Below are 27,710 nucleotides of genomic sequence, written 5' to 3' on the forward strand. Positions count from 1 at the left end.
ATCCTTCTTTGCAGCCATCCACCCCACCCCACATAGCTTTTGTCCTTCTAGAATAAGACATTTAATTGCGGCCAGCAAAATCCTATGAAAAGGGAATGAATAATTTTCTTTAAATGCCAAGAACTCTTCTAGATGCTTTACATGTATTAGCTCATTCTTTTTTCATAAGTGTTGTGAAAATGGGGTTATAATTATGAAATAAATAGTAGATGAGGAAATCAAGGTACAGAGTAATTTGTAACTTGCCAAAGATCACAGCTACTAAGTGGGAGAAGCTACAAAATCCACATTCTTAGCCATTATATTACAGGTTGAATCATGTGAAGTGGCCAGTTGTCAATCATTTGTGGTCTACAAAATGAGCAATTTCATATGGTTCCACTTACTATAATGCTGAGATTGACTCAAGCCACATTCACGTGAGCATGCATATGTGGGATGCATTTGCTTCAATTGCGATTCAAGAATACACATCGACTTTTTATCTGAATTTGGCAAATACAGTATTTATATCTGAGTAGTTTTTGCTCCAGGGCAAAGATATTTTAAAATTCATGACTCCTTTGTGAAGAGGTGGGAGGCATAATAAAGCTGATGAGGGCTTACAAAAAGAGAAACTTTCTAATGACTAGTGCTGTCAAAGATGGGTTGATGGCCACCGTAGGCAGTGGTGGGAGCTCCTTGCCTGAGAGGCACACTCAGAGGTGGAACACACTAGCATCCACAATGTTTACTAAGGTTTGCTTTCTTCTTACAGCTCAGCCAGTGTGGGAGTCAAATACCCACCCCCACCTGCCAAGAATGTGGCAAGCTTGCTCTCCTGGCCACGACACTATGGATGTTCTGATTTTTTATCCAAGACGTCAACATTTAGAAATCAAAGGAAAGGAGATTCCATTGGAAAACAGGGAGGTTCATTTTGCTCCAGTTGAAAAATGTGGTATTTTAGAAAACATTAGAGAGAAATAATGCTATGTTGACAGTCCTTAAATTGTGTAGCATAGTCTTGTAAAGATAATTCTTTTCTTGCCTCCAACAGCTTACTCTGATTTCTTTCTTCTGGACAAAGCCCATGGAGTTCTTTAGATGCCAGCATTGGGATTTAGTTTCACTGAAATTGCTGTAAACTGACTTTGGAGGGTAATCTGATCATGACCATTACGTTGATCTGCATTTGACTGATTGACAGTGCTTACCTGTGTTTACCTTCATAAAAAGGACAAACCCAGACCTGCTCTCAGCAGCCAGCCAAACCCACATGGGAAGCCAAAGTCATGGTCCAGATTTCACAAATTGGTTCAATTGGCTCAGCCTGACTAATAGGATCAGCAGTAGGAACAATGTCTGAAAAAACAAAATCAAACTGTCCTCGAGGCTGCACAGAAAAATATGGAGCCCTTCTGCAGGGTAGAAGTTTTTTCTTCCTTCCACACATGTCCACACACGGATCCCCTGAGCCAGGTGAGGATAGCAAGTATCTCATTTGCTGTAAAATTTGGTTTTACTGATTACAGCTTGTAATGATCATTTGGCTCAGTAGATCAGATCTTACTTTTCCAAAAGCCATTTTATGTGGGCACTAATGCGTTTGTCCCTCGCTTATCCTGATCAGTAGGGCATTCAGTTATAAGAATCAGATTGAAAATAATGTCTCTGATTTTCCTTTGATGTTCTCAAAGCAAGGAGAGATAGTCTACATCCCTCTGAGTGCTCTTTGATGGTATGGGGATCCCTGGGACAGCTAGGGTGGGGGTGTCCTATTTTTTTTTTTTTTTTTTTACCACTAATCACTTGATTGGCCAGTCAAGATGCTCTGCATGCCCAGAGCTTTTAAAAATGTGTCTCAGCCATGAGTCACATGACTTAACCCTGAAGAAAGTCATCTTGTTTTTGGAGCAGCTCTTGGATCTCTGGAGCCAGGATAAGGGTTAGATGTCCACCACTGCCTGCCTAATTTGCTCCCGTCAGAGGCTGATAGACCAATCACTTTCTGCTCATTACCTTTTCTCTGTGCTTAAAGATCCTAAACAGAAGCAGCAGCCAAGAGACACCCCCGCCAAGAGAAGTGACCAAGAGCAGGACAGTAGGACCCATCCATCCTGCACTCCTCCCTGGGCTGTTCTGCATGGCTCCATGCTGGCCATGTTCTCACTTCCTCATGGCTGGGAAAGGACTGCTCTTCTTGCCTGCTGGCCCAGTCCCCCAGAGCCCATGCAAGGTCTCCCCATTCCCCTTGTGTCACCCTACCTCTCCACCCCCAGGATTTGGAGCAATAATAATTTCTGGTTCCCTGGATTGGCTCTATTCTGCAATATATTATTCACTCTCTTCTCCTTCAAGTTTTCCCTTAATATAGTCCCTGTTCAAGGCTGCTGTGAAATCTTTATCTCAGTAGAATTTTCAGGTGTTAAGAGAAAAAAGACTTACAGAAAATTCCTTTCCCTGCTCCCAATCAGGTCAGAGTTCTTGATAGGATCAAATAAGAAATATTAAACTGATGCCAACCATCATCTTAGAATAAAGGCCAAGAGGCAATCATCTCTTTGTGTTGGTGCATGTTTATATTTTAGTCAACAAAAGAAACTGCCATGCTCCAAACACCCTGCCTTTATGTGTATACAACTGGCCCAGCCCAGAGGCAGGATCTGAGATTACATTCCATGAGATTGCACCAATACCTTCAATAACCACATCTTCGTTTACATCCAGATCACATTAGAAACCCATTTACTTTATTCAAAAGAAGTGTGAGATATTCAGTCTTGAGTCTTCCGTTATTGTTGGCATTCATACATGGCTGAGCACAGGAACCTAAGCCTCTGCTCTTGTCATCACACATTTATGCACATTTTGAACTGTGATTTTTACTTTTTAACCTGGGGCTCTTCAACTTTCCTAAAGGGAGGAATCCAGATGATAACACCAGACCTTATGCTATCATATTAGCCGTATAAAGGAAACAATAGGGAGTGAGAATAAATGAAATAACCAAAGCCAGGTGAGATAATTAAAACCATCTTAATCCTTTCACACTGAGAGAGGGATGTCAGCCCATTTCTTTTCCTTCTTTTTTCTTTTTTTAACCGTGTAAGCTTCAGCTCTTATTCATTTCAAACAGCTCTCCCCATCAGTGCTTGTTTTACAGATGTGAACCCATGGAATGAATTAAGTTTTGCTCAAGGCATTTAGTATAGTAATAATGTGCTTCTCAGAGGAAGGAAAATAAAGGGGAAAAATTAGCAAAGAGCATCCACCCTACGATGTCAGGTCTTTAATGAAATCTAAAGATGCTGAGAGAAAAGTTTCCCCTAACCAAAGCAGATCTATTATAATCACATTTCAACATTATCGTTGAATCCTACTAGAAAGAGGAGGAAGAATCCCTCTCAAAAATCACTTGAAGTATAAAAGTGAAATGAAAGTCATCTTTTAATGACTGTCTTTAAAAGTGGAAGAAGAGTAGAAGGGTAAAAGGCAGTCATTAAGGGACGTTGATGAAGAAAGTCTCCAAAAAAGCATGAGATCCCAGGCATGTGACATCATGGAAGACCTATCATGAGGAAAGAAAGCCATGTAGCTCAGAGTCCCAGGTGGATGATAGTGTCTTTATTTTAACGGCCCGTTGGTGTAGTGGAAGAGCAACCCAAATCAGAAGATATAGGGTTGAGCCCAGGCTCCACCATGTCATGTTTAGAAGAGAAGCATTATGCCAGCCAGCCAATGACACAAAGAATCTGAGTCTTTGCAAGGGGTGGAGATAGAAAGCACTAATGTAGTTGAATTGAAGTTGCGCTCAAGCAACTATGATTTTATATTAAGTTGGAATGGTCTTTCTTGGCACACTCTCGAAGAGTAGAAAGTAGAAGATAGAAAATCATACTTTATTGAAGAATAGCTGAAGGGTGGCAAGAAGAGATTTTTGTTGTTTTAGCTCTCGCAAATTTCAGAATAGTTCAATAGATTTTTTTTTTTTTTAATGAAAAGTTCAAAGAGAAGTAGCTTGAGTCATTTTTCCAAGAGGACATCTGATCACATTACTCTGTGTAAAATCCCACAGTAGTTTCCCCAATATCTTCAGGGGAAAAATTGAAATTCCTTGGCACAAAGTAGATTTCCTACTGTGATTGAATGGATAAGTGAAAAACTAGTACCACTGGCCACTAATACCTGGTGACAACAATAATTAATATGAGATATGAAAGAATATTGATAATACTATAGTCTGCTCTGAGCCTAAGAGAGTTTTCTTTTTTTGTTGTTTTAATGGGAGATTAACATGGTTTACAGAAGTGCTAAGGACTCTCCAGAACAAAAATGAGAATTTTTCTTTGATTAATTTAACAGGATTGAAAGAGAATTTATAAGACCAGCCTTGACACTCAGGGGCTCCATCTTATTTCATATATAATCCCTCAAAAATCATCAGTGATCTCTCAGATGAAGCCACTTTTTCTAATTACAGAGTCATATGTATATGTTTAATTACATACTGTCATACAACTGTGTACTCTTTGTAGCTCTTACATCACATTTAATTTTATGTTGTCTTGTGTTATATTTGAGTAGACTATAAGTTTCATGAAGGCACAGAATTTGGTATTTTGGTCACCTATTGTATTCCCAGCACTGAGCACCATACTTAGTAGAGTATGTGTTTGATGTATAATTATTGAGTGAGTAGATGAGCAGTAATTACAATCTTGTAATCAGCTGAATAATGTCTATCTTCTCTCCAAAGGGCAAGAAACACCAGTCTTTTACACCAATACTTCCTTGGGGCAGAGTGGTAAGCAAACAGTCCTCAATATATCTGTGCTGAATAAATGAATAAATGCAAATTATGTGTATCTGGAAACTGTGACAAAGATAAAAAGTTAGTTCAGGTAGTAAGTAGACATAGGTTGGGATGCGGCTCTGGCATTTAGCAGCCAAAGCCCACAGCACTTCCCTGGCAGGGACCCACTTCTATTTTAACAGTGCATTTAGTACGTCAGTCCAAAGTTGAGTAAAGTCATCGTTTAGGCACCATGGCAAAATCAAGAGGAGATGCATCTGGGAAGTGCAGAGATCTCTTCATTCTGCCTTTGAGGCAGTTATTTTCCCCATCCAGCAATAAGGTCAGTACAGATGGGAGGAGGGCTGGCCCAGATTGCACTGAGACCCCTCTCTACACATTTGGAGCATAGTCAGTTGAACATGGAAACTAACCTGGAAGGGAAAAATAAAGGGGAACGAATAGAGAAAGGTTAAAGCACATATTGATGAGAGAGGGAGTTTGGGGGGAATGTTGAGAAGGCAGTCCCACCTGCCATGTCTGGTTAATGTTGGAGAATAGGCTTTCAGATCTAATTGTATATGGATCTCTGTTTTGTTTTTTGTTTTAATGTACTTGCTTTGTTGATATTGTTTTTGTTTTATTATTAGCAGATCACAGAAGGCTTCCTCAAGAAAGTGATTGGGCTGAGAATCTGACAGTCCTGTCTAAGAGGGAAGATCATTTCAGTTAGAAGAGATGGTTTGTACAAAATCCCATTAAGAAGGAACGTGGTAAGCAGGAAGTCAGTGTGGTGAGGATGGAAGCAAAGAGAATTGGATGCATACAAGAGATATTTAAGAGGTAAAATTCCAAAGAACTTGGTTGGATAAACAAATGAAAAGGATGACTCATTATCACAACTGGGAGGGTGCTCGTGCCATTCACAGAGATAACAAACACTGCAAGAAGAGTGGGTTGGATGGGGATGTGGGTGTTAAGCTTCATACCTCACATTCTGGATTTGGCAGATGAGGTCGTGAATACTGGAGGAGGTTTGGCTTTGGAATGTTGGAGATCAACACGGTTTTGAAAACATTGAATTTGAGGGGCTTATAGAGTTCCCTTATACCTATAAGATAGTTTAGTTTGAGGGCCTAATACACAGGTCTGAAACCGGCAGGGGGGAGGCAACCTTGTCCATATAGGCCACACAGGCAAAGGCATACAGGCAAAGCCAGAGCTAATCTGAATCTTAGCAGGAAGCCTTATAATCATCTGAGAACAATAGAGAGGGCAGGAGCTGCTCTGAGTCCATCTCCTGTTCCCTCCCCCCCACCCCTCACCTCCTTCTCTTCTCCTAGAGATCATCTTGAGATAGCTACCCATTACCTCCAAGGTTCTGTCAAGGTAGGAGTCTTCCTGTCTTGCCCTCCTCAGAAGAGAGCTCCGGAATACAAACCTACTTAGCTGTAGTCTAGAGTTGGCTCCTCAGCAATGGAGTATCCCATGACTCATGGTATTGTCATCAGCCCCTTTTGTTTCAGTGTAGGCTTGTTTGGTGTGTTGGACAAAGATTACAGGAAGCTAGCACCTTTGGCTGCTCTTTCTTTTTCTGTAATAAACTGTCTCCCTCTAAAAGTAGCTCATTATATCTTTACTGGTTCAATCAATGAAGGCTTGGCTTTCCCATTGCCTTTTGACAAAACCAGGAAGACATAAGGGTGAATAGATTTGGAAGACATCAGTCTGCTATTAGGATTTTTGTTTCTGATATGTAACTCAAATATGGTAAAGTGCACAAATCTTAGAAGTATAATAGGGTGGTGATTTTTTACATATATGTATACCTGCACCCACTTTGCAGGCCATGACATAGGACACTTCCAGCCCCTGGTTGATACTCCACATCCAGTAGTTACTGCTATTCTTATCTCTTCACTATAGATTAGCTGTGCTTGGTTTTGGAACTTTACACAAATGGAATCCTACAGTGTCTAATCTTTGTGTTTATATTCTTTCAGTCTACATTATATCAGTGAGGTTTATCCATTTTGTTCCTTGTAGAAGTAATTTGGTTTTTCTCATTTTTCATTGTATTCCACTGTGTTTAATATAGCACAGAAAATAGCATTTTTTTTTTTCCATTCAGTTGTGATGGATATTTTGCTTCCAGCTTTTAGCAGTTAAAAACATCATTGTTATAAAGATTCCAGTGTGGGGCAGCCCGGGTGGCTCAGTGGTTTAGCGCTGCCTTCAGCCCAGGATGTGATCCTGGAGTCCTAGGATTGAGTCCCATGTCGGGCTCCCTGTATGGAGCCTGCTTCTCCCTCTGCCTGTGCCTCTGCCTTTCTTTCTCTCTCTCTCTCTCTCTCTCTCTCTCTCTGTCTCTCATGAATAAATAAATAAAATCTTTAAAAGAATAAAAATTAAAAAAAAAAGTTTCAGTATGTGTATTTGGTGGGCACAAGTATGCATTGCTGTTGAATATATAGCCAGGAGTGAAATTGGGTAACTAGATTACTAGGTAAAAGGATAGATAATAGATGATAGATGATAGATACATACATACATACACACATACATACATACATATCCTTACTAAAGACTGTCAAACAGTTTCTCCAAAGTAACTGCAATAGGGAGAACTGGGTGGTTCAGGAGTTAAGCGTCTGCCTTTGGCCCAGGGCGTGATCCTGGAGTCCTGGGATCGAGTCCCACATTGGGTTCCCGGCATGGAGCCTGTTTCTCCCTTTGCCTAAGTCTCTACCTCTCTCTCTCTCTGTGTCTCTCATGAATAAATACATAAAATCTTTAAAAACAAAGTAACTGCAATAATTTACAGCTTTGCCCACTAAATATATAAGAATGTCGGTTATTCCACATTCTCTCCAACACTTGGGATTGTCAGTCTTTTAGTTTAAGCCACTCTGATATAAGCATTGTGGTATTTTATCATGGTTTTAATTCATACTTTTCTGAGGCGTAAACACCTTTTCATATGTTTTTTATTTGAGTATTCTTTTTTGTGAAGTTCATGTTCAAAATATTTTGCTCATTTTTTCAATTTAGTTGCCAATCTTTATCTTATTAATTAGTGGAAGTTATATACGTATGGTAAACACATGTCTTTTGCTGGATATCCTTTTTTATTTCTTAATGTCATCATTTTCTGAATGGAGGCTTTTATTTTTAACAAAGGACATTGTCACATTCACATTGGTGAATTTCACCAATTTCCATTTATTAAATTGTAATGAAATTGTTTTCTTTTAAGAAATCCTTGCCTACTTGAAAGTGAAATCTATAATCTGCTTCTAATTTATTTATGTGTATGATATGGGAACAATATCAGAGTTCATTTATCCTCCTATATGGTTACCAAACTGGCCTTCCTATTTAAAAGGACCATTTTTTTTCTTACAGAATTATAGCCATGTAGTGGTCATAAATCTGGTGTGACCTTATAGAATTGGGTGTGTTTCTGGGCTATTTTGTTCCACTGGTGTATGGATATATCCTTGTGCTATGCCACATTTTCAAATATTTATTATATTATATTATATTATATTATATTATATTATATTATATTAATTATATTAATTATATTAATTATATTATATTATATTATATTATATTATATTATATTATATTATATTTTCACCAAACTTAATAGAGTAAAGCTTCCAATTGTGTTTTTCTTCAAGATTGTCACGGTTGTTCTAAGTTCTCTGCATTTCCACATACAGTTTAGAATAACCAGCAATTACTAAAACAAAGTACTTCCTAGGAAACCATTGGATCTTTAGATTAATCTGGGGAAGAATGACATCTTAAAAATATTGAGTCTACCAATTCATTAAGATGGTAAAACTTTCAATTTTGGGGTATTCTTTAACTTCTCTTAGCTATGTTTTATAGTAAAACTGAAAAACATAGAAGTATCTTTATCTTTCTTCTTTCCTTCCTTCTTTCTTTTCTGTATATATTTATGTATTTTTTGCAATTTCCTTGTTTGATTTAATGCTGGACTAATAAAAATGGTAGGAAATATTCTATATTTTCCTGTTCTCTGGCAAGGTTTGTTTAAATTTGGTGTTGTTTCTTCTTCATTGTTTGGAAATATTCATCACTAAAACAACTGGGGCCTAGAGTTTTCTTTGTGTGAAGGTTTTTAATTACAGATCCAGTAGATCTGTCCCTCATTTGAATGTAATATCTTTTTTCTTCTTGTGTCATTTTTGAGAAGTTGTTTTTGTAGGAATTGGTGTATTTTATCTAATTTTAAAAATTATAATAGCCACATATTACTTTTTAACATCTGTAATACCTGTATTTTTGCCCCTCTTTTGAGTCCTAATATTATTAATTTGTGTTTTTTGTCTGTGATTTTTATAAGCAATCTTCCTAGGGGTTTACCAATTTTATTAAACTTTACAAAGAACCTTTTTTTTTATTTTTTTTATTTTAAATTCTGCTGTCATTTGTGTGGTTTTTGATTTGGGTTTTGGACTGTGTTTTTTTGAACATAATATGCCCCTGATATACTATATGACCAGTTATTAGTCACCTCAGCACGTGATCCTGGGGTCCTGGGGTTAAGTCCCACCTTAGGCTCCCCACCAGGGTGCCTGCTTCTGTCTCTGCCTCTCTCTGTGTCTCTCATGAATAAATAAATAAAATATTTAAAATAAATAAAGTGCTGTATTGTAAAGAGTTTATAGTTGCTTTTCTTATCCTGTCTGATAATCTTTAATGTAATTATTAACAAAATCGGATTTAAGTTTACCATCTTGTTTATTTATTTTTCATTTGTGTTATCATCCCACTCTTGATTGATGCCAGGCGTTTTGTTCCCCTCCCCCCCCCCGGCCGCCCTGTTTTTAAGGTGTTGTACATCAGTATTATACACATGACAGCAGACACAATAATTTAAATGTCTATTAGTCAAGTATATATAAAGCAAGGGGATTCCTTGGATAAGGAACAAGGGCAGAGCAAAAGTGATTTTTGAAGACTGCCTGAGGAGGTCTTATTTTCAGATAGCCTATTCCAATCTGGGGAGATTCAAATGGGCATTCCTGGGGGTTGTGCCTGCACCTTAAGAAGATACAGCAGAAGTTAATGACAGTTGCATTTATCAGCACCCACTTGGTAAATTCAGGTGACCATCTAAGTTTTCACATTCACTCTGACAGGTGTTCAATGGCTTAATTAAGTGATTTGATAAATCAAAATTTATTATTAAAAATATTAGACTATTATTAAAATAGTATCTGTGATTTTTCTGGGGGTGACTCAGGTCTATTTCTTTATAATTGGTACTTTCTGTTTTTTTCTACTCCTTTATCACTCCCTTCCTTTTTTCTTTTAGGTTAAGTAAGTATATTTTAATTTTTTTTCCTTTACTAATTGTTCAGTTTTACATCATTGTAACTTTAACTTACTGTAGTTCATCTTAAGTTAGTATTCTTGTTACTTCTTCCAAATTAAAGAACTTTATAATGATGTATCTCCATTTACCTCCTTATCATTTGTTGTAGTATAATTTTCTTCTATATGTCATTAACCCACAGATACTATTTTTAATTTTGCTATACATCATTAATATTTTATATGAACCATATGTACCCCTATATTCACATTTTTAGTGTTCTTAATCTTCTTCCAGTTTTATGGTTCCACCCGGAATCATTTTTCTTTGATGAAAAGAACATTCCTTAATATTTATTATGTTCCAATTGTCAGGAAAAAAAAATTTCTCATCTTTTTCTTGTCTGAAAATGCCTTTGTTTTGTCTTCAGTTTTGATTTCCATTTCACTGCCATTTTCCCATAGAATTTTTTTAATTAATTAATTAATTAATTAATTTTTACTTTAACACTCCAAAGGTGTCATTCCATTCCCTTCTGAGTTCCATGATTCCCACTGGAATGCCAGCCATAAATTTCATGGTCCCTCAATTGAATGTAATATCTTTTTCCTCAGGCTACTCTAAAGATTTTTTTTTCTTTGTTTTTGGTTTTTAGAAGTTTGACCACAATATGCCTAAGGGTGGTTTCTTTATATATATTCTACTTAGGAGTATTTTTTGGAATCTATTGGCTCTTTTCATTTTGAAAACCTCAGCAACTATCACTTCAAATATCTCTTTGAGCCTATTCATTCTCTATCTCCTCCTGGAATTCTACTCACGCATATTGTAGACCTTTTACTAAGCCCCACATTTCTCCTATGCCTTATCTGTTTCCTCCATCCGTTCTCCTCACATTGACCCTGCCCACCTTGTGTTTCATTTTATTTTTTATTGATTCATCTTTGGGTTCATTAATCTTGTATTTTAATATCCTTGGTCTTCATATAAATCCATCCAAGAGGATCTTAAATTTGAATACTGCCTTTTACATTTCTAGGCCATCTATTTGATTATTCTTTATGAATTACAATCTTCTGTTGAAATTCTTCATATTCATGTATTTTTTTACATTACTTTAAATATTTTCTTTAACATATTAATCATAATTTTTAAAGCCCTTGTCTTTAATGTCCATGCGTGGTTTTCTATGAGTCTCTTTCTGCCTTTTATTCTCTATTGAGTATGGGTTTCATATTCTTATAGCTTCAGTAGTCTAGTAAGTTTTGGTAATATGTTGGACAATATATATTTAAAAAGTCACAAGGGACGCCTGGGTGGCTCAGTGGTTGAACATCTGTCTTTGGCTCAGGTCATGATCCCAGGGTCCTGAGATCAAGTCCCATATCCAGCTTCCAGCAGGGAGCCTGCTTCTCCCTCTGCCTATCTCTACCTCTCTTTATGTCTCTCTCATGAATAAATAAATAAAATATATTTTTAAAAGTCACAAAAGCTCCAGATGTCATCTTTAACCAGGAAGTATGTCCTTCTGTTTTCCTACTACACAGATAAGGTAATGGGCTAATCACCCTAATACAGTCATAGATTGAGCTCACATGGGATTAACTTCATCTTTTATCCAATCTCTTTTGGGAGAGGTGAATGGCCCTTCTGAGGATTTTATTAAGAGCCTGATATATTTCTTCTTCCTCAACCCTGGAATATCACAGGGAATTCAGTTCTGCACTTCGAAAGTTGTAGATTTGGGTCTTTTGTCTCTTGCTTCCCTCTAATACCCTACCTTCCCTCCAACTCTCCTTAACAGCACTGAAATCTAGTACATCAGTAAACAGAGGCAGAGATGACCTATTTCCCTCTAGCAGAGCTTTCTCCCTTAAGCCTCCTAAGAATATGGAACATTTAACTGAGTCTTTGAGAAGAATTTGACACTGTTTTCAAGCCTTCCATATGCTATTCCAATTATCTATTGCTGCCTAACAACCAGCCTCAAAAGTTAGTTTCTTAAAACAGCAACAATCATTTATCTTGGTCATGAATCTATAATTTGGGCAGGGCTTGATGGAGTTGCCTCACCTCGTCCCATGGAGCATCGAGTGAGGGTGGCCCAACTGGGTTTGGAAGGACTGTCAGGTTTAATCCGATCGGTAGTGAAATGGAATAGAGAGGCCAGGCAAAAGTTGGTTGAAACAGGCTTTTAATGGGACGCGCTCTCGGGCGAGGTTCCGCAGCCCGCAGGGGAGGGAGAGAGCAGAGAGCGGGGAAGTCGTGGGCCTAGGAAGTCTCGCCCAAGCAAACTGCAGGGGGTCTATAAAGAGTTTTTGGCTGGAAGATGGGGGCAGGGCAGCATTCCAGTTAGGGCAAGGGTTACAGGTCTTTGTGTGCTAAGGTAGGGTAGGGCGGTAAGGCGGCCTTATTGGGAGGTTGTTGACCTGGGGTCGGCCGTTTTGAGGTCCCCAGTCTCGCCAGCCCAACAAGGACCTAGATCAATGATGGCTTACTCAGATGTCTACCAAGTTTGTGCTGACTGTTGGCTGAGAGTTTATCTGGGACTAATGACAGATTCCTCTTCACCATAAGCTTTTCCATGGATCTGTTTGGATATTCTCACAGCATGGAGTCTGGTCCTAAGAGGCAGGAAATGAAACTGCAAATTTCTTAAAGCCTGGTTTAGAATTTTTATAACATCACCTCCATACTATTTTATTTGTCAAAGCAGGCACATAACTTCCCTAGACTCAAGGGTGGGGGACTCAGATCCCAATTCTCAATGTCTAAGAAATTGTGACCATCTGAGTTCATCATGCTCATGCCATCCCACAATTTAATTAATATTATGAAAGGAAATAAAAGATCATATTTTTGGATCTCTTAAATTTCTAATGTGATATCTCAATATTTCACCATCAGAAGCCTTAGTAGTTTCTCTTTCCTTTAGGAGAGTGCCCCTGAGTAAGTCTCTTCAAATGTAACCCTCAATCTGGGCCCCAAGACTGAAGATATTCCCAGATTACTAAGGATCATCACTCACCTCTGAATAACATCTCCTTGGCCGGAATTCAAGTCCATCTTTGCTGTATCCATAACTTCTCAACAACTTGAAACCATGGCAATGACTGAGACTGCCTAGTAAAAATGTATAGAATAAGTAGAGAAGGGGGTCTAAGAGAGAATTCCAAAATTAAAGAAACAGAGATAAAGATTAGAGTGAGAAACAACAACCAGAGAGATAGGAAGAAGACCAGAAGAGCACAGTGTCACAGAAGCTAAGATTGAGTATTGAATAGGTGACAGTGGTCTACAGTGTCACGGAGAGTATGGTAAAATAAGGAATAAAATCTTGCATTGGATTTAGGGACAGGAAGGTATTTAGATGCAAAGAGGCTATAGTAGCCTGAAGGCCATGCATAAGGAGTAAATAAGAGGTGACTGATTAAGCAAAAACAATATGAGTGGACAACTCTTTCAATGGATCTCACTGTGAAGATAAGGAGACAAGATGATAGGAGGAAAAGGATAAGATTAAGTGGAAGTTGAATTTTTATTTAAATGTAGGATAAACTTGAGTGTGTTCAAATGCTAGTGGAAAGATGCCAATAGAAAATGGCTGAAGTATAGGAGACAAAAAGGATAACTGATTAATAACAAAGTCTCTTGAGAAGCAATGAGAGATATGACTCAGAGGAGATGTGAAGAAATTAGCCCCAGGCTAGGATTAGCATGACAGAAGTAAAGAGGAAGTGGGTAAATTCTCTCTTCAATCAAGAAGCAGCAAGGAATAGATATCCATGCAGCTAAGTTTTAGGCAGGGTACCAGAAAATAGAGGGAATTTCTGTAAGATGGATCCCATTTTCTTAATGAAATAGGAACATAAACATAGAAGAAATTATGCCAGGGTAGAATATTTGAGGGTAGATGAGGTTTGAAATAACCACTGTAGGGAACAAGAGAGAGAGATAGAAAGATTGCTGGACAGCTTTAAGCTAATTGAGGTTATAAATCATCATCAGCAGTCTGAAAGTTTTGTGAAACAAAGAAACATAGACGTCAAACAGTTAAGTTGATTAGGAGTTGGAGTTTTATGAGGTATTTGTGACAGAAGAACAATAGATCAAAGGAACCCAGAATTTTGCCAAGTGAGTCATTGAAACAATGGTCCCAGAACTCTAGGCCAGAAGGATGTAATACTGAGATAAAGTGGTTGAATAGAATAAATTAGAGCAATCATGGATGCTTGGATGAGGCTGAGTAAAATGGTGATTGAAAAGCCATTGATGCTGACCAGCTCAGAACTTCAAAGTTTGCTTGCTAAACTAGCAGTACAAGTGAAATCGCGTAAAATGCTGATAGGATTAGTGTTGATAAAGACCTGGGACCAGATTCCCAAGTATATCATTAGCAATTCACTCCTGCCCAGGGAGTGAATAATTTCAGCAGCTGAAAGAGCAGATGAATAGATGAGGCATTGACTTACTTTCACAGAGCAAGGGAGAGGACCAGCATAGTTTTGGACAAGGTATTGAGCCTCCAGAAGGAGGAGGACTCCATCTTCCAAGCCTATGATCCATGGAGTGAGGGCCCATGAACACCATCATCCTAAGGAGCCACAGGCAACAGGAATCTTCATGGATAAACCAGGTATATTTTCCACAAAGAGTTCTTCCTGAAACTGTTGTCTGCCCTCTGCTGACTTGGGGAATAGCTAGACAGGCCTTTGTTGAGACAATAGGCTATTTTCAGATGTGTGCTTGTGACAGCTCACCTGACCAAGAGGAAGCATGAATGGCAACAATCCCTCTCCAAACCCTTTACCCCTTCTGAAGATTGCAAGGACCTCCCAGATCCCGGAGCTTGGAGCTTGTTCCTTCAGACAGGGCTGCACACAGGGAAGTGGCCCCTTGTCTGGACAACAAATAGCTTCTCCCACCTGCTCTTCTCATTCTTTGCTAAAGTATCATGACATTAATTATCATGGGCTATCGCAGAAGAACAGACATACATGGGTGGATATTCACATCATGAAAGACCAATAACTCATTGACTTTTTCAGTGTCAAAAATTCATTTTGATCCTGACACAGAAAAGTGAGGCAAAGGTCAAGTCATCCCATGCTCCCTGTACTAGCTTTGATAGGGCAAACTGATCAGAGTATGGTAGCAGTGGTCTTGACTAATTCATACATAGGCAATGTGGTTTCTGCCAAACCAGACTGGACATCTCTTTAAATGAATGATGCTCATTTGAATCTCATTGGTTTTAATAGGTTTGTTTCTGTTTTATTTGCAGATTTTTTTCTTTTCTTTTCTTTTCTTTTCTTTTTTAAGCTATAGGTGTATCGGTATTTGTGCATTTTTCAGTAGCACTGTAATTCAACACTGGAATGTGGATTATCTTTCTGGAAAGTGGGTCTATCTTGGCATTATTCTATTTTGATAAAACAATAGTATAAAGAAATCCAAACAGCACAGAGTCTCCGTTGAAGTTCAATGACAGAGACCATACTAGGCCAAGCCTTGCAGTTGCTCTACATTTGCCTGTGAGGCTTGAAGATGAGATCATAGGTCTTTAGAGTTTTTGCTCCAAATGCCTGGGAAACAAGAGGCTCAGCTTTGCAAACATTGTCTTGTTCATGCGCTGCTGCTTTAGCTTACTAAAGAAGGGGGTGGGAGAGGGAGGGAAGAGATACTTTCATCTATGTCTGGAGGTACCCTAGGGAACATGTGTATGGAATTACACTGTCTCTTACAAGCACTTTTCGTCTGCTATGCCTGCAATTCAAGGATGGCAGAATGCAAGATAGCCTATACTATCAAGATGGCCTCAACTCAAAGTGCCTGGAAATACCACTTGTAATCTTAAAACAAAACCTACCTTCCCTCTTCAAGAACAGTCAGCAGTTTAATTATGCTAAGTACTTTTCACCCCAGGAGGCTTAAGGTTGCTGTATTAAGCAAGAGAACAGCATTCTTTTGAGGCTTAAGGCTATACTTTTAGAAAGCTGATAAGTGTCTCACATCAGAAAGCCTAAAGTCTTTTAGGTAATTTCCAAGGATTGCATTTTACAAACTCACCTTCCAATTCAAGCAAAGAGATGTGGGTACACCCTGGCTCTTTACAAGTGATCCTTGGCCTTGCTAAGTTTGCCTAGATAAATATGGACAGAGACTTTTAGAGCCAACAAAGACAAACATTTGGTTGAACATGTAAATGCAATTATTCAAGCTGTAAATTAAATTCAATTACGTACAGAGAGTAGTATCTTAAGCCTCTTACTAATTATACTTGTGAGTTTCAACTCATTAAACCCGGATAATGCTCAGAAAGAAGGAATCTGGCAGCAGCCAGCCATGCATCCCACCAGCCTGACCCCTCTGTGGCTTTCATCACTGTAGTTCAGCATGTTGGCAAAACCGACTCACATCCAAAGAGTCGAAGAAAAAGTAGAGAGACATCCAGAATGTGACAGTGGAGAGTGTGGCCAAGAATACAGGGCTAATGTGCCTCCTACAAAGGTATTGAAAACATGTTTCTTTGGGGGTACAAAAAACAGAGGAGGCCTTCGAAGGGAAATGCTGGTACTGGGAGGTGATGAATCTTTCCTCACATCTAACCATCCCCGCCCCCAGGGCAAGAGTCCAGATCCAGGCAGATTTCGTTCCTCCTCTCCTTGAAGGGAGCAATCAGGCTCTTAGCTGGGGCTCTTCTCGGGAGGCAGAGCTGATTCAGCCACAATGGGAAGTGTGTGCAGCCCCCTGTTTGGTAACTGGGACCTTGTCACCCTTCAGCATTTCTTGTCTTTTTTGCTGTTTACTCTCATCCCAACTTTGACCCCTTGGTGACCGAAATATCTGACAAGTGCATTCACAGGAAAAGAATGACAGTGTGCTAACCCAGCCAGGAATGTTTGCATTTTTTAAAAGCCTCACGGGGAGCACAACTTCAGCTTAGAGAACAATTTGCTGATGCTGAAATTTCAACTCTTAATCAAGGAGATGTGTGGAGAGAGGAAGCCTTTCATACAACCTTCAAATCACATTCAGTGGGTCGTTCCTGACACCAGGCTAGCCCTGATCACAGGCACTGGATTTGTTCAAAAAATGTTGATCAAGTGACTCCTGAAAACCAGGCATTGTACCAAGTTCCTGCCCTGGAGAAGATCTTATAAGAGAAAGACAGACATGTAAGTCTTGAAGAGAAGACAGGGCTGAGAGTCCAAATTCATTTTAGCCAATAGATGTTGTCACATCCTTATTAAATGTCCAAGAAAATCTCAGAGATTCTTCACAGTGTTTTGAAGACTTGGCATTGTATCACTGTATCACTTATCTATTGCCACATAGCAAATCACGCCAAAACATAGTACCTTAAGACAACAACCACTTAGTTGGCTTATTATTCTGCTGAGCAGTTCTTATTTGGGCCCCAGTGGTCTCTGCTGGGCTTACTCACATGTCTGTCCTCACTTGGTAAGCTGGCAGGAAGCTGGCTAGTACCAATGGTCTTACTCACATGGTTGGCAGTTGGCAGGTTGTTGACTGGGGCAACAGGGGTGACTGGGCCACGTGCTTCTCACTGTCGATCAGGCTAGCTTGGGCTCTTTAGCATGGCAGAGGCAGGATTCCAAGAACAGCTAGAGGGCAACCCCAATGTGAAAAAAAAAAAAAACTCTTCAAATATCTGCTTGTGTCAGATTTCTGGCAGCCCATTGGCTCAAGCAAATCACACAGCCCAGTAACACTCATGGTCAGAAGAATCTACCCAAAGATGTAGGTACTTGTGCATTTCTACTCATTAAACTGACATGATGCTCAGAAGGGAGGAATCTGGCAGCAGCAATAGGGACCATTACAAGAAAATCGACCCAAGGTACATACTACATATACAAGATTTTAAACAAACAACACAAAACTTAAAAGTTCTGCCTTCTAAAACAGGGCTTTCCAGATTTTTGAGTTCTTTGGACTAACAATATTTAAGAAGAAATAGGAAGATGGGAGAAAAATATAGGTTTATTGAGATTTTTATTTTGTTGGCTAAGAATATTAAAAAACAAACAGGTAATCACCATCTGCTCTCACCATTATTTTGATAAAAGAAAGGACATAACAATACCAAAGTGGGAGCAAGACATAATTTTGAATACACTAGTTCTCTAAATAGAATATATTAGTTTTAATGAAAATCTGTCTACATTGCCTTCATTTTTCTCATTTCACTGAAGATCAATGGAACCTCAATTAGAATGGCCTTAGTCAGGTGACTGACATCTCAGAGCCACTGGGCTAAAGAAGATAATAGATTAAGGCAGGGTTTGCTGATGTGTAGTCATTAGAGTATCCTGAAAGTGCGTGCTAGCACTGCCTCATGTACTTTCCAGGAGTGAGACAAGTGTAAGACAGCAATTTTCCTCAAGACACTTGTAGTTCAACCTGGAAGTGAAAACTGGAAGTTGGAAAGTAGAAATTCCAAGCGCAGAAAAGAATTGCAAAAAATAATAGAGATGAGGCTGGACTATGAGTGTGGTGCCAGCCATCGGAGAGAAGGCAAGAGAGAAGAATATCTTGCTAATTCAACTAATGTTTAATCCATTAATCCCAGTTTAAAGGAAGGCTTCCTCTGGTCACCTCAAAGACTATTTTCTTAGGTATCTCCAGTATTCTAGCTTGTCAGTTCAGACTGTAGATCTCCAGACCAGAAATATGTCGACTTCTGAGCTGGGGACAGCAGTGCCCTGGATTGCCCTGGTTGCATTGGAGCTGCTGTCCTCCAAACAAGCGTTGTTTTTACATATGAAGATTTGCTGATCACACTGAAATGAAGATTGAGGAAATGGAGTTTCCAAGTCCGTTGCTCTTTAAGATTCTTAGAAAAGATTCTTAGAATCTTTCTGCAGAAGTCGTGCCACTCAAGATGGCACATCTATGAAAGAAAGTTACCATTCTTCTTCTTTTTTAGATCCTCTAGTTAATTTTTGTAGTGTTATAAAGGGTAGGTGAGCCCAGAGTGGTTTTGCCTAAATTAGGGAGGTTTTCCCTAATGTCTTGACTGTGTTTCTGCTCTTCAGCATAGCAGATTGTAAGATGGAGGTAATGCGGGTGGGCACTCCCTTGAACATCAGCCCACCAGAAGCTGAAGGGCAACCACTGCTAAATTTTGATCACTGAATTATCCAGTGTCATTCTACATTCAAATCAGATGCCTTCTCCAACCTTTTGGGAAAAATCTAATTTTAGAATGATTATAATACAAAAATATTCAGTGCAGCAATAGAACCTCAGATCCCATTATTTTGTTCCTTTATGTAAATATCATTCTTTTTCAACTCTTGTCTCTTAACCAAAAGAATGGCACAGCAGCTAAACTCCTTCACTATTTCTAAGTTAATGGATCTTTGCTACTCAGAATGTTTTTGATTGTAGCACCACGGATTTGTGAATTTGGAAAGATCTAGCAAATTCCAAATCATGTGTCCTTAATTCTCATCATTGATAGAAAAAAAAGATATATATATGTCCATTTGAACTGTGATGAGCTAGTCCAAGTTTGCCACTTTTCAGACTAGGAAACTCAGATTCTAATATCTAATGTAAGAATTGGAATCCAGGTCTTCAGCACATCAGTGCATTATTCTTTGAAATCTCTTCTCAATACCAGGCTCTGCCTGAAAAGAAAGCCATGGCAGAAATCACATGATGTATTTCCACTTATTCTGAAAGCCTTAGAAAACACTCTCAGAAACAGAGCTGTCTGCCTCTATAAACTATGCATCTTGTTCACCTCTCCTAGTCCATTCGCCCAGAAGCAACTTGTCCCCACAGTCACAGATGACCAAAATCTGACTGCTGGCAGCACTATTTCAATTCATAAACTCAGGATTCTGTTAGTGAAAGTCATGAATTTAACCAACAGTTTACCTCAGTAATTTGAAAACCTAACCAAAGGGATTTCCCTTTCAAAGTGTTCTGCTCTGAGATGCTTTCCTCTAGCCCGATATGTCTGTTACTCCTGTGAGTGAAATCACCCACCTGTCTAGCTCTTTTAAACCCCTACCAAATACCATTTTCAGAATACTCACTGCCAGAGGCCTGCATTAAACATCAAAAGATCATTTAGTCCCTGTCAGCCTTTAGCAGGAATACCCTAGACACTAACAGAAGGCCTTTGTTACTCTTCAGAGTGACTAACTTTCTGGAGAGGTCACTGTGATCAGAAGGTAGAAAAGCAGTCTCTTCTCATGTGATTATGGACCTTCTTCTTCCATGAGGCTCCTATAGTATTCAAATCACACTTCAGTTTTAAGAATTAGAAAACTTTACACAAACACATTTTTTTAATGAGGATATTGGCTCAGAATCCAAATTTCCTTTAATGGTGACTGAGTAAAATTGTTACTTTCAATCCTGGAATGAGTGTCTGGTTTTTCCACATCTGTCTATAATTATTACATCGAAACTTGAGTATATGGAAAGTCATGCATAGATCAGTGGGACCCAAGGGCTTCTATGGCACCATGGTACACTGAAAGAGGGTGCTACTATCAGTTCCCTTTTCACACTTGTAAGAAACATTAGCCATTGCTTCCTTTTAGTCCATTACCACCCTCTATCTTGTGTGAGGTCTGGCAATGGTTCAAGGGAACTTCAGATTTCTACTTGTGGGGATTTACCTATCAGTTTAAAACCCAGAAAAATCTAAAGACTCTCCTTTGAAAACAAATCCAAATTCACTGCATTCTGAAATAAAGCCACTTTTACTACATGATTGCATTTAAAAACATATCTCCTGGTATCTTAGTCGCATGGCTCATCCACAATGGCTTTTGTGGATCTTTGATATAATTGGGGAAGATTGAGGGAAGAGAAGGATTTCTTCTCCATTATTAGGTTCCTGCCAAGTTGACAGCTGTCTCCTTTTTCCTTTAGCTACTCTTGCTCTCAAGATTCCCTGTAGCTGATAGGGAACATAGCAGATACATACATTTTGCCCCTTAGTTAAATGCCCTATAAATAATACCTCAGATTGCACAGAGTCTAGGAGTCCAGAGATGATTTCTTAGCATTTTAGGAGATAAGCCAATGATACAAGTTGCTTCACAACAGTATCGTGCTGGGTCAGACTGTGAATTGGACATATTGTGATGCGGCAACCTTTAAAGAAGGGAAGCATGGAAGTGAGCCTTTGCATGAGGAGATACAGCATGTGGAAAGGCGTGTGCAGTATGGTACATGGAGATGGGGTGACTGATATGGAGCTGAGGAAAAATTTTCCAAAGGAGGAAAATACCATTCGGTTAACAGAACTGGGCTTTGGAAGAGGTTCTGTATGTGATCTTATGGTTCTTATGCTTTGTTAGTGGAAAAAGAATTTATTGAATAAGTGAAATTAGGCAAACACATTGTTGTCAGCAAAAAAAAATACATGCCTCAGTCAGCAAGACACTTAGAGTCTCAGGAATAGTAAAGAGGAAGGAACCATAGGGTTTTGACATCTTTGCAAAGAGGAACTAGAGAGGGATTCGGTAGGAAATTTGTATAGCAGGCACAAAATGAAATCACTGGAGAAGAATATGAGCAGTGGACCATAGGGACATCAGGCTTCATACCAGAAAGCACTGTGGCCTTTTACCTCTCAGGGACCTCAAGTGGTCCTTGAAGGCATGCTTACCATCACCATAAATAAGCCAAGTTTTGAAGACTCTCTTTGGCTCAACTGTCTGCTTCACGGGTCCTCTGAGTGAGGGACGGCAAAGCTCATGCGTAGCAAGCTTCCAGAGTTGGCCTGAGTTGCTGAAGAGCCAGAGGAGGCAGCCTACTCCCTGTACTGTCATTGTCCCTCCTCCTTCATATGGAGGCTTGGATTGCCTTACATGAGAGCATCAGCGACATGGCTCATTCTTGTTTGTTTGTTTTAATGGACATATAGTCGACACACAATATTATATTAGTTTCAGTTGCACAATATAGTGATTCAACAATTTTATACATTATGAAATGCTTGCTATCGGTGTGTAGTTATCATCTATAGAAAAAAACAAGTGTTGGTGAGGATGTGGAGGACAAGGAAGTCTCATGCACTAGTGGTGGGAATGTACTTGGTGCAGCCACTATGGCAAAGAGTATGGAGTTTCCTCGAAAAATTAAAAACAGAAATACCATACACTCCAGTAATTCCACTTCTTGGTATTTACCCAAAGAAAATCAAAACACTAATTCAGAACGTTATATGCACCTCTATGTTAATAACAGCATTATTTACAATAGCCAAGATCTGGAAACAATCTAAATGTCCATCAACAGATGATACTACCAGGGGCAAAAATGTCACTCAAGAGGCATAAGTAGCAATCCACTCACAACTATTATCTATTCATACCCATCTTAGGTCCTCACTTTAGTTGGCAAAGCCGAGGGGAGAACCATCATCATAATTGCTAATGTCTGGGGGCTACTTCTCAGTTTACATACATTTTCTTGGACATTATTTTAGTTGGTCATCACAGAAACTCAAGAGATAAGCAAATCCTATTTCTCCTTGCTGATGAGAAGTCAAATACTTAAAAGAGTAAGAAGTAGTATGTGGCAGCCAGATTTGGCACCTGAGTCTCCCGACTCCAGATGCCCTTTCCACATATGTCAGGTGCAGCTAAGTGTGGATGAACGTGGAAGGGTCATAGAAAGGAGCAAGGGGGTCTGTTGGGGAGAAAGACCAGATGGGACACTGAGGAAGTGGTGGGAGTAGGAAGAGTGAATCCTGGGTTCTGGATCTGAAGGTGGTGGGAGGGCAGAGGGGGGGAAGGGGAACTAACCAGAGATGAGGAAGGGGCTGTGGCCAAAGTTAGAAGTCACAGTCACCAAAAGAATTTGGGGAAAGCCTGAGTATTTGGGCTTGAAGATGGGTAGAATAGTACAGAGGGTATCAGACAGGGTAAGAGAGCTCATGCTGGCCTGGCTTTGCCACAGACAAGCCTGGGCATATGACTAACCACCTCAGCCTCAGTGTCTTCAGGTATAAAGCAAAGGACTTCCCTAGGATCACCTCTAAGGTCATGGGAGGTCACATAGTTGTGACCTAGGTCCATATGCACATATGACATGCACATGAGGGAGGTGTGTGCTGAGAGAGGCATAGGGCTAACATGGGTCCCAAATAGATCTTCCCAGTTACTCACTTCATGGTTTGTTTCCAGCCAGGCCAGGTGGGCCTAGCCTCTGGTCTGGGGGATCTAGGGATAGGATCCCAGTGATCATACTTGAATGACACTGGTGAGAAGAAGTGTCACTTTCACCAAATGGGAACTAAACATAGATCATTTTCTCAATGTGAAGTGTCTTTATTTGCCTCTTCCAGATGCTTTGAAGAGCAGGACAAGAATAAAGGGAATTCTGAGAATATGAGTTAGAAGCAGCCTTGGAGCCCTGGGGAATTTGTCTGTCTGGGCTCTGCTGCAGGGTGGAGACATTGCAACATCCATCCAGCCTTCCATCAGCCACCTTTGACCAACACTAAAAGCCCCGTTACCAAGAAGAGAGTGAGAATCATTTCTCTCCTATTAGTCCTTTCTCCTTCCCAAATGTGGTGTTAGCCACTGGGAGTTGTAATTGCAGACATCACCAAGGACTATGGATATAAATTTCACAAAGGGCAAGACCTTCCATTATGAGTAGGAAGATGGCTTTAATTAAAAAAAAAAAAAAAAATCAATATATTGTTTCCAATCATTAGAATCCCATGTCAGTGGCAAAAATCAATCCTTTTCATATTAAAACGCTTACATTCACACTCTGATGTTATATTACACATGAGTCATTGAGGGAGGTGGGAGGGGGTCCACCTGAGGCCCACCATGAGTCCCAGCCATGTCCTTGCTTAAGTCATGGGCAGTTGGTGAAAGTCCATCTTCAGGAAACCTGTGAACTAGGAAATCCTACACAATGCCACAGAGATTTGAAATTCTATACAGTGGAAAGGGTGTTCTCTTGACAGATTCTCTCCTCATTCTTCCAAATCCTCCAATGAAAGCAAAAAGAAAAAAGAAAAGCTGGAATGACATCTCAAAGATTGGAGACATTTTCATCTTGTAGTGATTCCCCTCACTCTGCCATGTTGGTAGATTTTTTACCACAGGGTTCAACCAACAGGCACCAGAGGATTCTAATGTTAACAGAGGGCTCCATTTTTAAAAGATAATTAATCTCTTCATGCAAGAAAATGCCTTGATTTTAATCAGCGGCACGGGTTTGGTTCTCTCCTCTCGTTTCCTGCGACGTAGGAGCAAATGGAGACAGGGCAGATCTCCCAGAGAACGTCACATAGTACTGAAATAGACTCTTGTCAGCATTAAACTCCCAGAGGTGCTATCCTGTTTCCCACACAACATAATAGTAATGATCTTATGGAGAAATTTTGCCTTTATGGAAACTGTTTATTTCTAAGAACACTCTAACGTCAGGCTACGTGTGAAGCTTCCCTAATAAAGAAGGAAAGGAAAACAAGGGTCCTAATTAAAAACATTGTTTAAGAAGACACTTGTGAGATAAAAGAAAATCACACTTTACATGGAAAACTTCATCATGTATATTGCTAGTATGCACTGCAGAGTGTTCGAGCCATTCTCTCAGCCTCTGTTCCTTGTCACTGGTTATTATACTCCTCAAGCCCGATGCTTCTGGGTCGGTTCTCCTTCTCCACATCAGCACTTCCTCCCTTTGAAGTCAGTGAGAACCTGATGCCCAGAGGGGAGCTACATGGTTTGGGAATATCTCACCTACTGGTTTCTTTGTCTCATCTCGCTGGGTTTGGAAAATGATGGACCAGTCTTATTGTCAGTCAAGTGCTGCCCGGTTGGATCTTCCATCTGTGGAACGGAGCAGGCATGACTGTGTGCTACCTGGGCACCCCTCTGTTAGGGGAATGAAAATGGTTTTATTAGCATTCTAGGGAATCGTGGGGCTGGTTTCAAAAGCTCAGATATTTGCCATGTCGTGCTTTTTTCTTTTCTTTTCTTTTCTTTTCTTTTTTTTTTTTTTCCTGCCCCTGGGAACTGGATTCTACCCTAGTTGTTCCTTGCTGCCATAGGAGCCTGGACTCAACCTGGGTGGATTCGAATAAGAGCATTATTCCATTCCTTGACCTTGGGAAGTGACGTTACCTCCCTCTGCCTCATTGCTTCCCCTACAACTTGGGATGATCCTAGTACCTGTCTAACAAAAGCTTTTTTGGTATTGAGTCATCAGATTCATACAAAAGCCATTATCAGCTAATATTATCCCCATGCCACAGAGGAGGAAGCAGGCTCAGAGATGTAACTCAGTCACCCAACACAGAGGGTTTTGTATGAATTTGATGGCACACAGTAGGGTTGTCACCTACATAGAAAGAGTGGGATACATGTTAACTCTTATCAAAATTCTTTTAGATCATCCCAGTATTTTAAAATAGTGAGCAGAAAAGTGGCTACAGAACTAATGCTGGGGAGCACCAACCTTTAGAGTGTGGGTGGAAGAAGACAAAAGAGAGTTATTGGTAATATGGATACAACAACCAGCATTTATATTTGCTTAGGTCTGCTGGGCTTCCCACTGGCCAAACCCAACTGGCAGCCACAGGACAAGGAAGTCCATTGAGACAGCTGGTATAGTTGAGCTTCCCAGCAAACAGAACAGGGTGCAGGAGCAGAAGAGATTTAAAGGAGTACAGGGATGATATCCAGCAGTGACCCAGAAAAGTTAAGCAAATTAGGGATCAAACATTTACTACTGGCTTTAGTGACCCAAACGCCCCTGGTAACTTTGTTGAGAATGTTTTTCAGTGGAGACATGGGGTGCTGGAGAAGTCCACAGGCCATGAGCTGAACAGTCCATGGAAAGTGACACAGTACAGGCAGTAAATAGAGACTGTTTTCAAAACCCAGTGACTGTGCAGGAAAAGAGAGAGAAATTGTGCGTGGCGGTCGGGGATAATGGAGGGAAAGAGAAGATAAGTGACAGTTGAACTACAGATGATGGGCAAGGTTTTTTGGAAGTTGAAGGAGCTGTGATCAGGACACCTGTTCTCAGGGTGCCTGGGTGGCTCAGCGGTTTAGCGCCTGCCTTTGGCTCAGGGCATGATCCTGGAGTCCTGGGTTGGAGTCCCGTATCAGGCTCTCCGCAGGGAGCTTGCTTCTCTCTCTGCCTGTGTCTCTGCCTCTCTCTCTCTCTGTGTGTCTCTCATGAATAAATAAATAAAATCTTGAAAACTAAAATTAAAATAAATGTAAAAAAAAAAGGACACCTGTTTTCATGAAGTAGAAGGAAGAAGAGAAAGAGGAGACACATCTTTATATGGAGACAGATAAATGTGTTCTCCCGGAGTACAGGAGATAGATATTGTTGACATTAATTATTTTCCTATATAAGACTAGAAATAAAGTCATCCCCTGGGACTGATGGAGAAGGCATTTTGGAAAGTATATGAGTGGAGGGTAGTGCTTGAGGGAAACTTACAAGAAACAGAAGGAATGAATTGCAAGTAAACAGAAGGACCACCTGGTTTAGGTAGGAGAGACAGAATTGCAGAAACATGGATTTACTGCTTTTTTTTTCCTCCAGGGAATCTCTTGGCCTAGATGGAGGAGAGGAGAAGGCAGAGAAGGCTTGGCATTTTCTCAGGCTAGGACAGCAGAATGAGGATAGAAGAATTGAGGGTGTTGGTGAGAAGCAGCATAAATCCAGGTAGATCCTGGATTCTCAGCTGAATGGGGAAAGAAAAAAAGCAAAGTCCAATTGAAAGAAAACAGGTAACCTGGTCAGCTTGGGGGCCAGGGGAGGGGGGAGGTGGCTAGAAGTGTGCACTTGTCCAGAGTCCGGTTGACAGGTTGAGAGGTGGAAGCACAGAAGATCATGATCAGCAAGCGGGATGCTAGAATTTGCAATTTGAAGGGAGGATAAATTCTTAGGTATGGCTGTGAATTAATGTCATGTTTATTTTTGTCTATTCTCCATAGCTTATTAATGCTGTAGATGAAGACTGAGAGGAGAATGTCAGCCAACTAGAGTGAGGTGGGGAGGAGGAGGAAGGCCCAGCTTGACATTCTCCAGGCCCTCTGGTCTGGGGATGGCACTGCACCCCCAATGTCAGGGGTCCCCAGTTGGGAGCATGGAGAGTTTCCCAGTCGCTAAGAGCTGTGGCCACAGCTGGTGGGGGAGGGAGAGCTAGAGGAGGGACAGACAGGACAGCGAGGGTGCAGGGGAACCAGGGTGTAGGTGGGTGTGGGGCACAGAAGCATGGAGAGTGTTTGGGAGGCACACAGTCTGCTGCAATGCCTTTAAGGCACTGGAATTTCAGCCAGAGGCTGTGCACTTAGGGCAGCCCATAGGAAGCCCAACTGCGGAGAGAGCAGCAGGTACCATGAGCTCCGCGCTTGGAGGAAGGGAGGCTGCAGAGGGCCAGGCAAGGCAAGGATCCCCGGCACAGCACCTGCATGTACCACTCATGGGCTGTGGGCTCTGAGCTGGAGCTTCCACCTGCAAGCAGGGCCCAAGCACTCCCGGAAGCTGTGCAACAACTTCAATCTGGATTTTCATCCTCTGAAAAGAGCAGGCCCTCTT

General features: G+C 40.3%; 1 protein-coding gene across 29 annotated transcripts in view; it reads right to left on the reverse strand.

Annotated features, from left to right (window-relative positions):
* The window catches only part of LOC144313604 (uncharacterized), a 151,355-nt gene that overhangs the window by 82,289 nt on the left and 41,356 nt on the right, over window positions 1-27,710 (reverse strand). For 8 of the 29 annotated variants that reach the window (XR_013379199.1, XR_013379204.1, XR_013379202.1 and 5 more), the window contains one exon: window positions 17,635-17,755. The exons of 9 other annotated variants lie outside the window; for them this stretch is intronic. Coding sequence is in view for 4 of the 20 variants with exons in the window: in XM_077896570.1 (XP_077752696.1) it covers window positions 13,156-13,168 (13 nt within the window). In the remaining 16 variants the exon portion in view is untranslated. Of the gene's footprint in view, window positions 1-12,288; window positions 12,752-13,155; window positions 13,251-16,196; window positions 16,270-17,634; window positions 17,756-24,889; window positions 24,980-27,710 lie in introns of those variants that run through there. 12 more of the 29 variants (XR_013379200.1, XR_013379205.1, XM_077896567.1 and 9 more) reach the window with 7 other exon arrangements.

The sequence above is a fragment of the Canis aureus genome, chromosome 5, assembly GCF_053574225.1.
Source record: "Canis aureus isolate CA01 chromosome 5, VMU_Caureus_v.1.0, whole genome shotgun sequence".
Taxonomy (NCBI): Eukaryota; Metazoa; Chordata; class Mammalia; order Carnivora; family Canidae; genus Canis; species Canis aureus.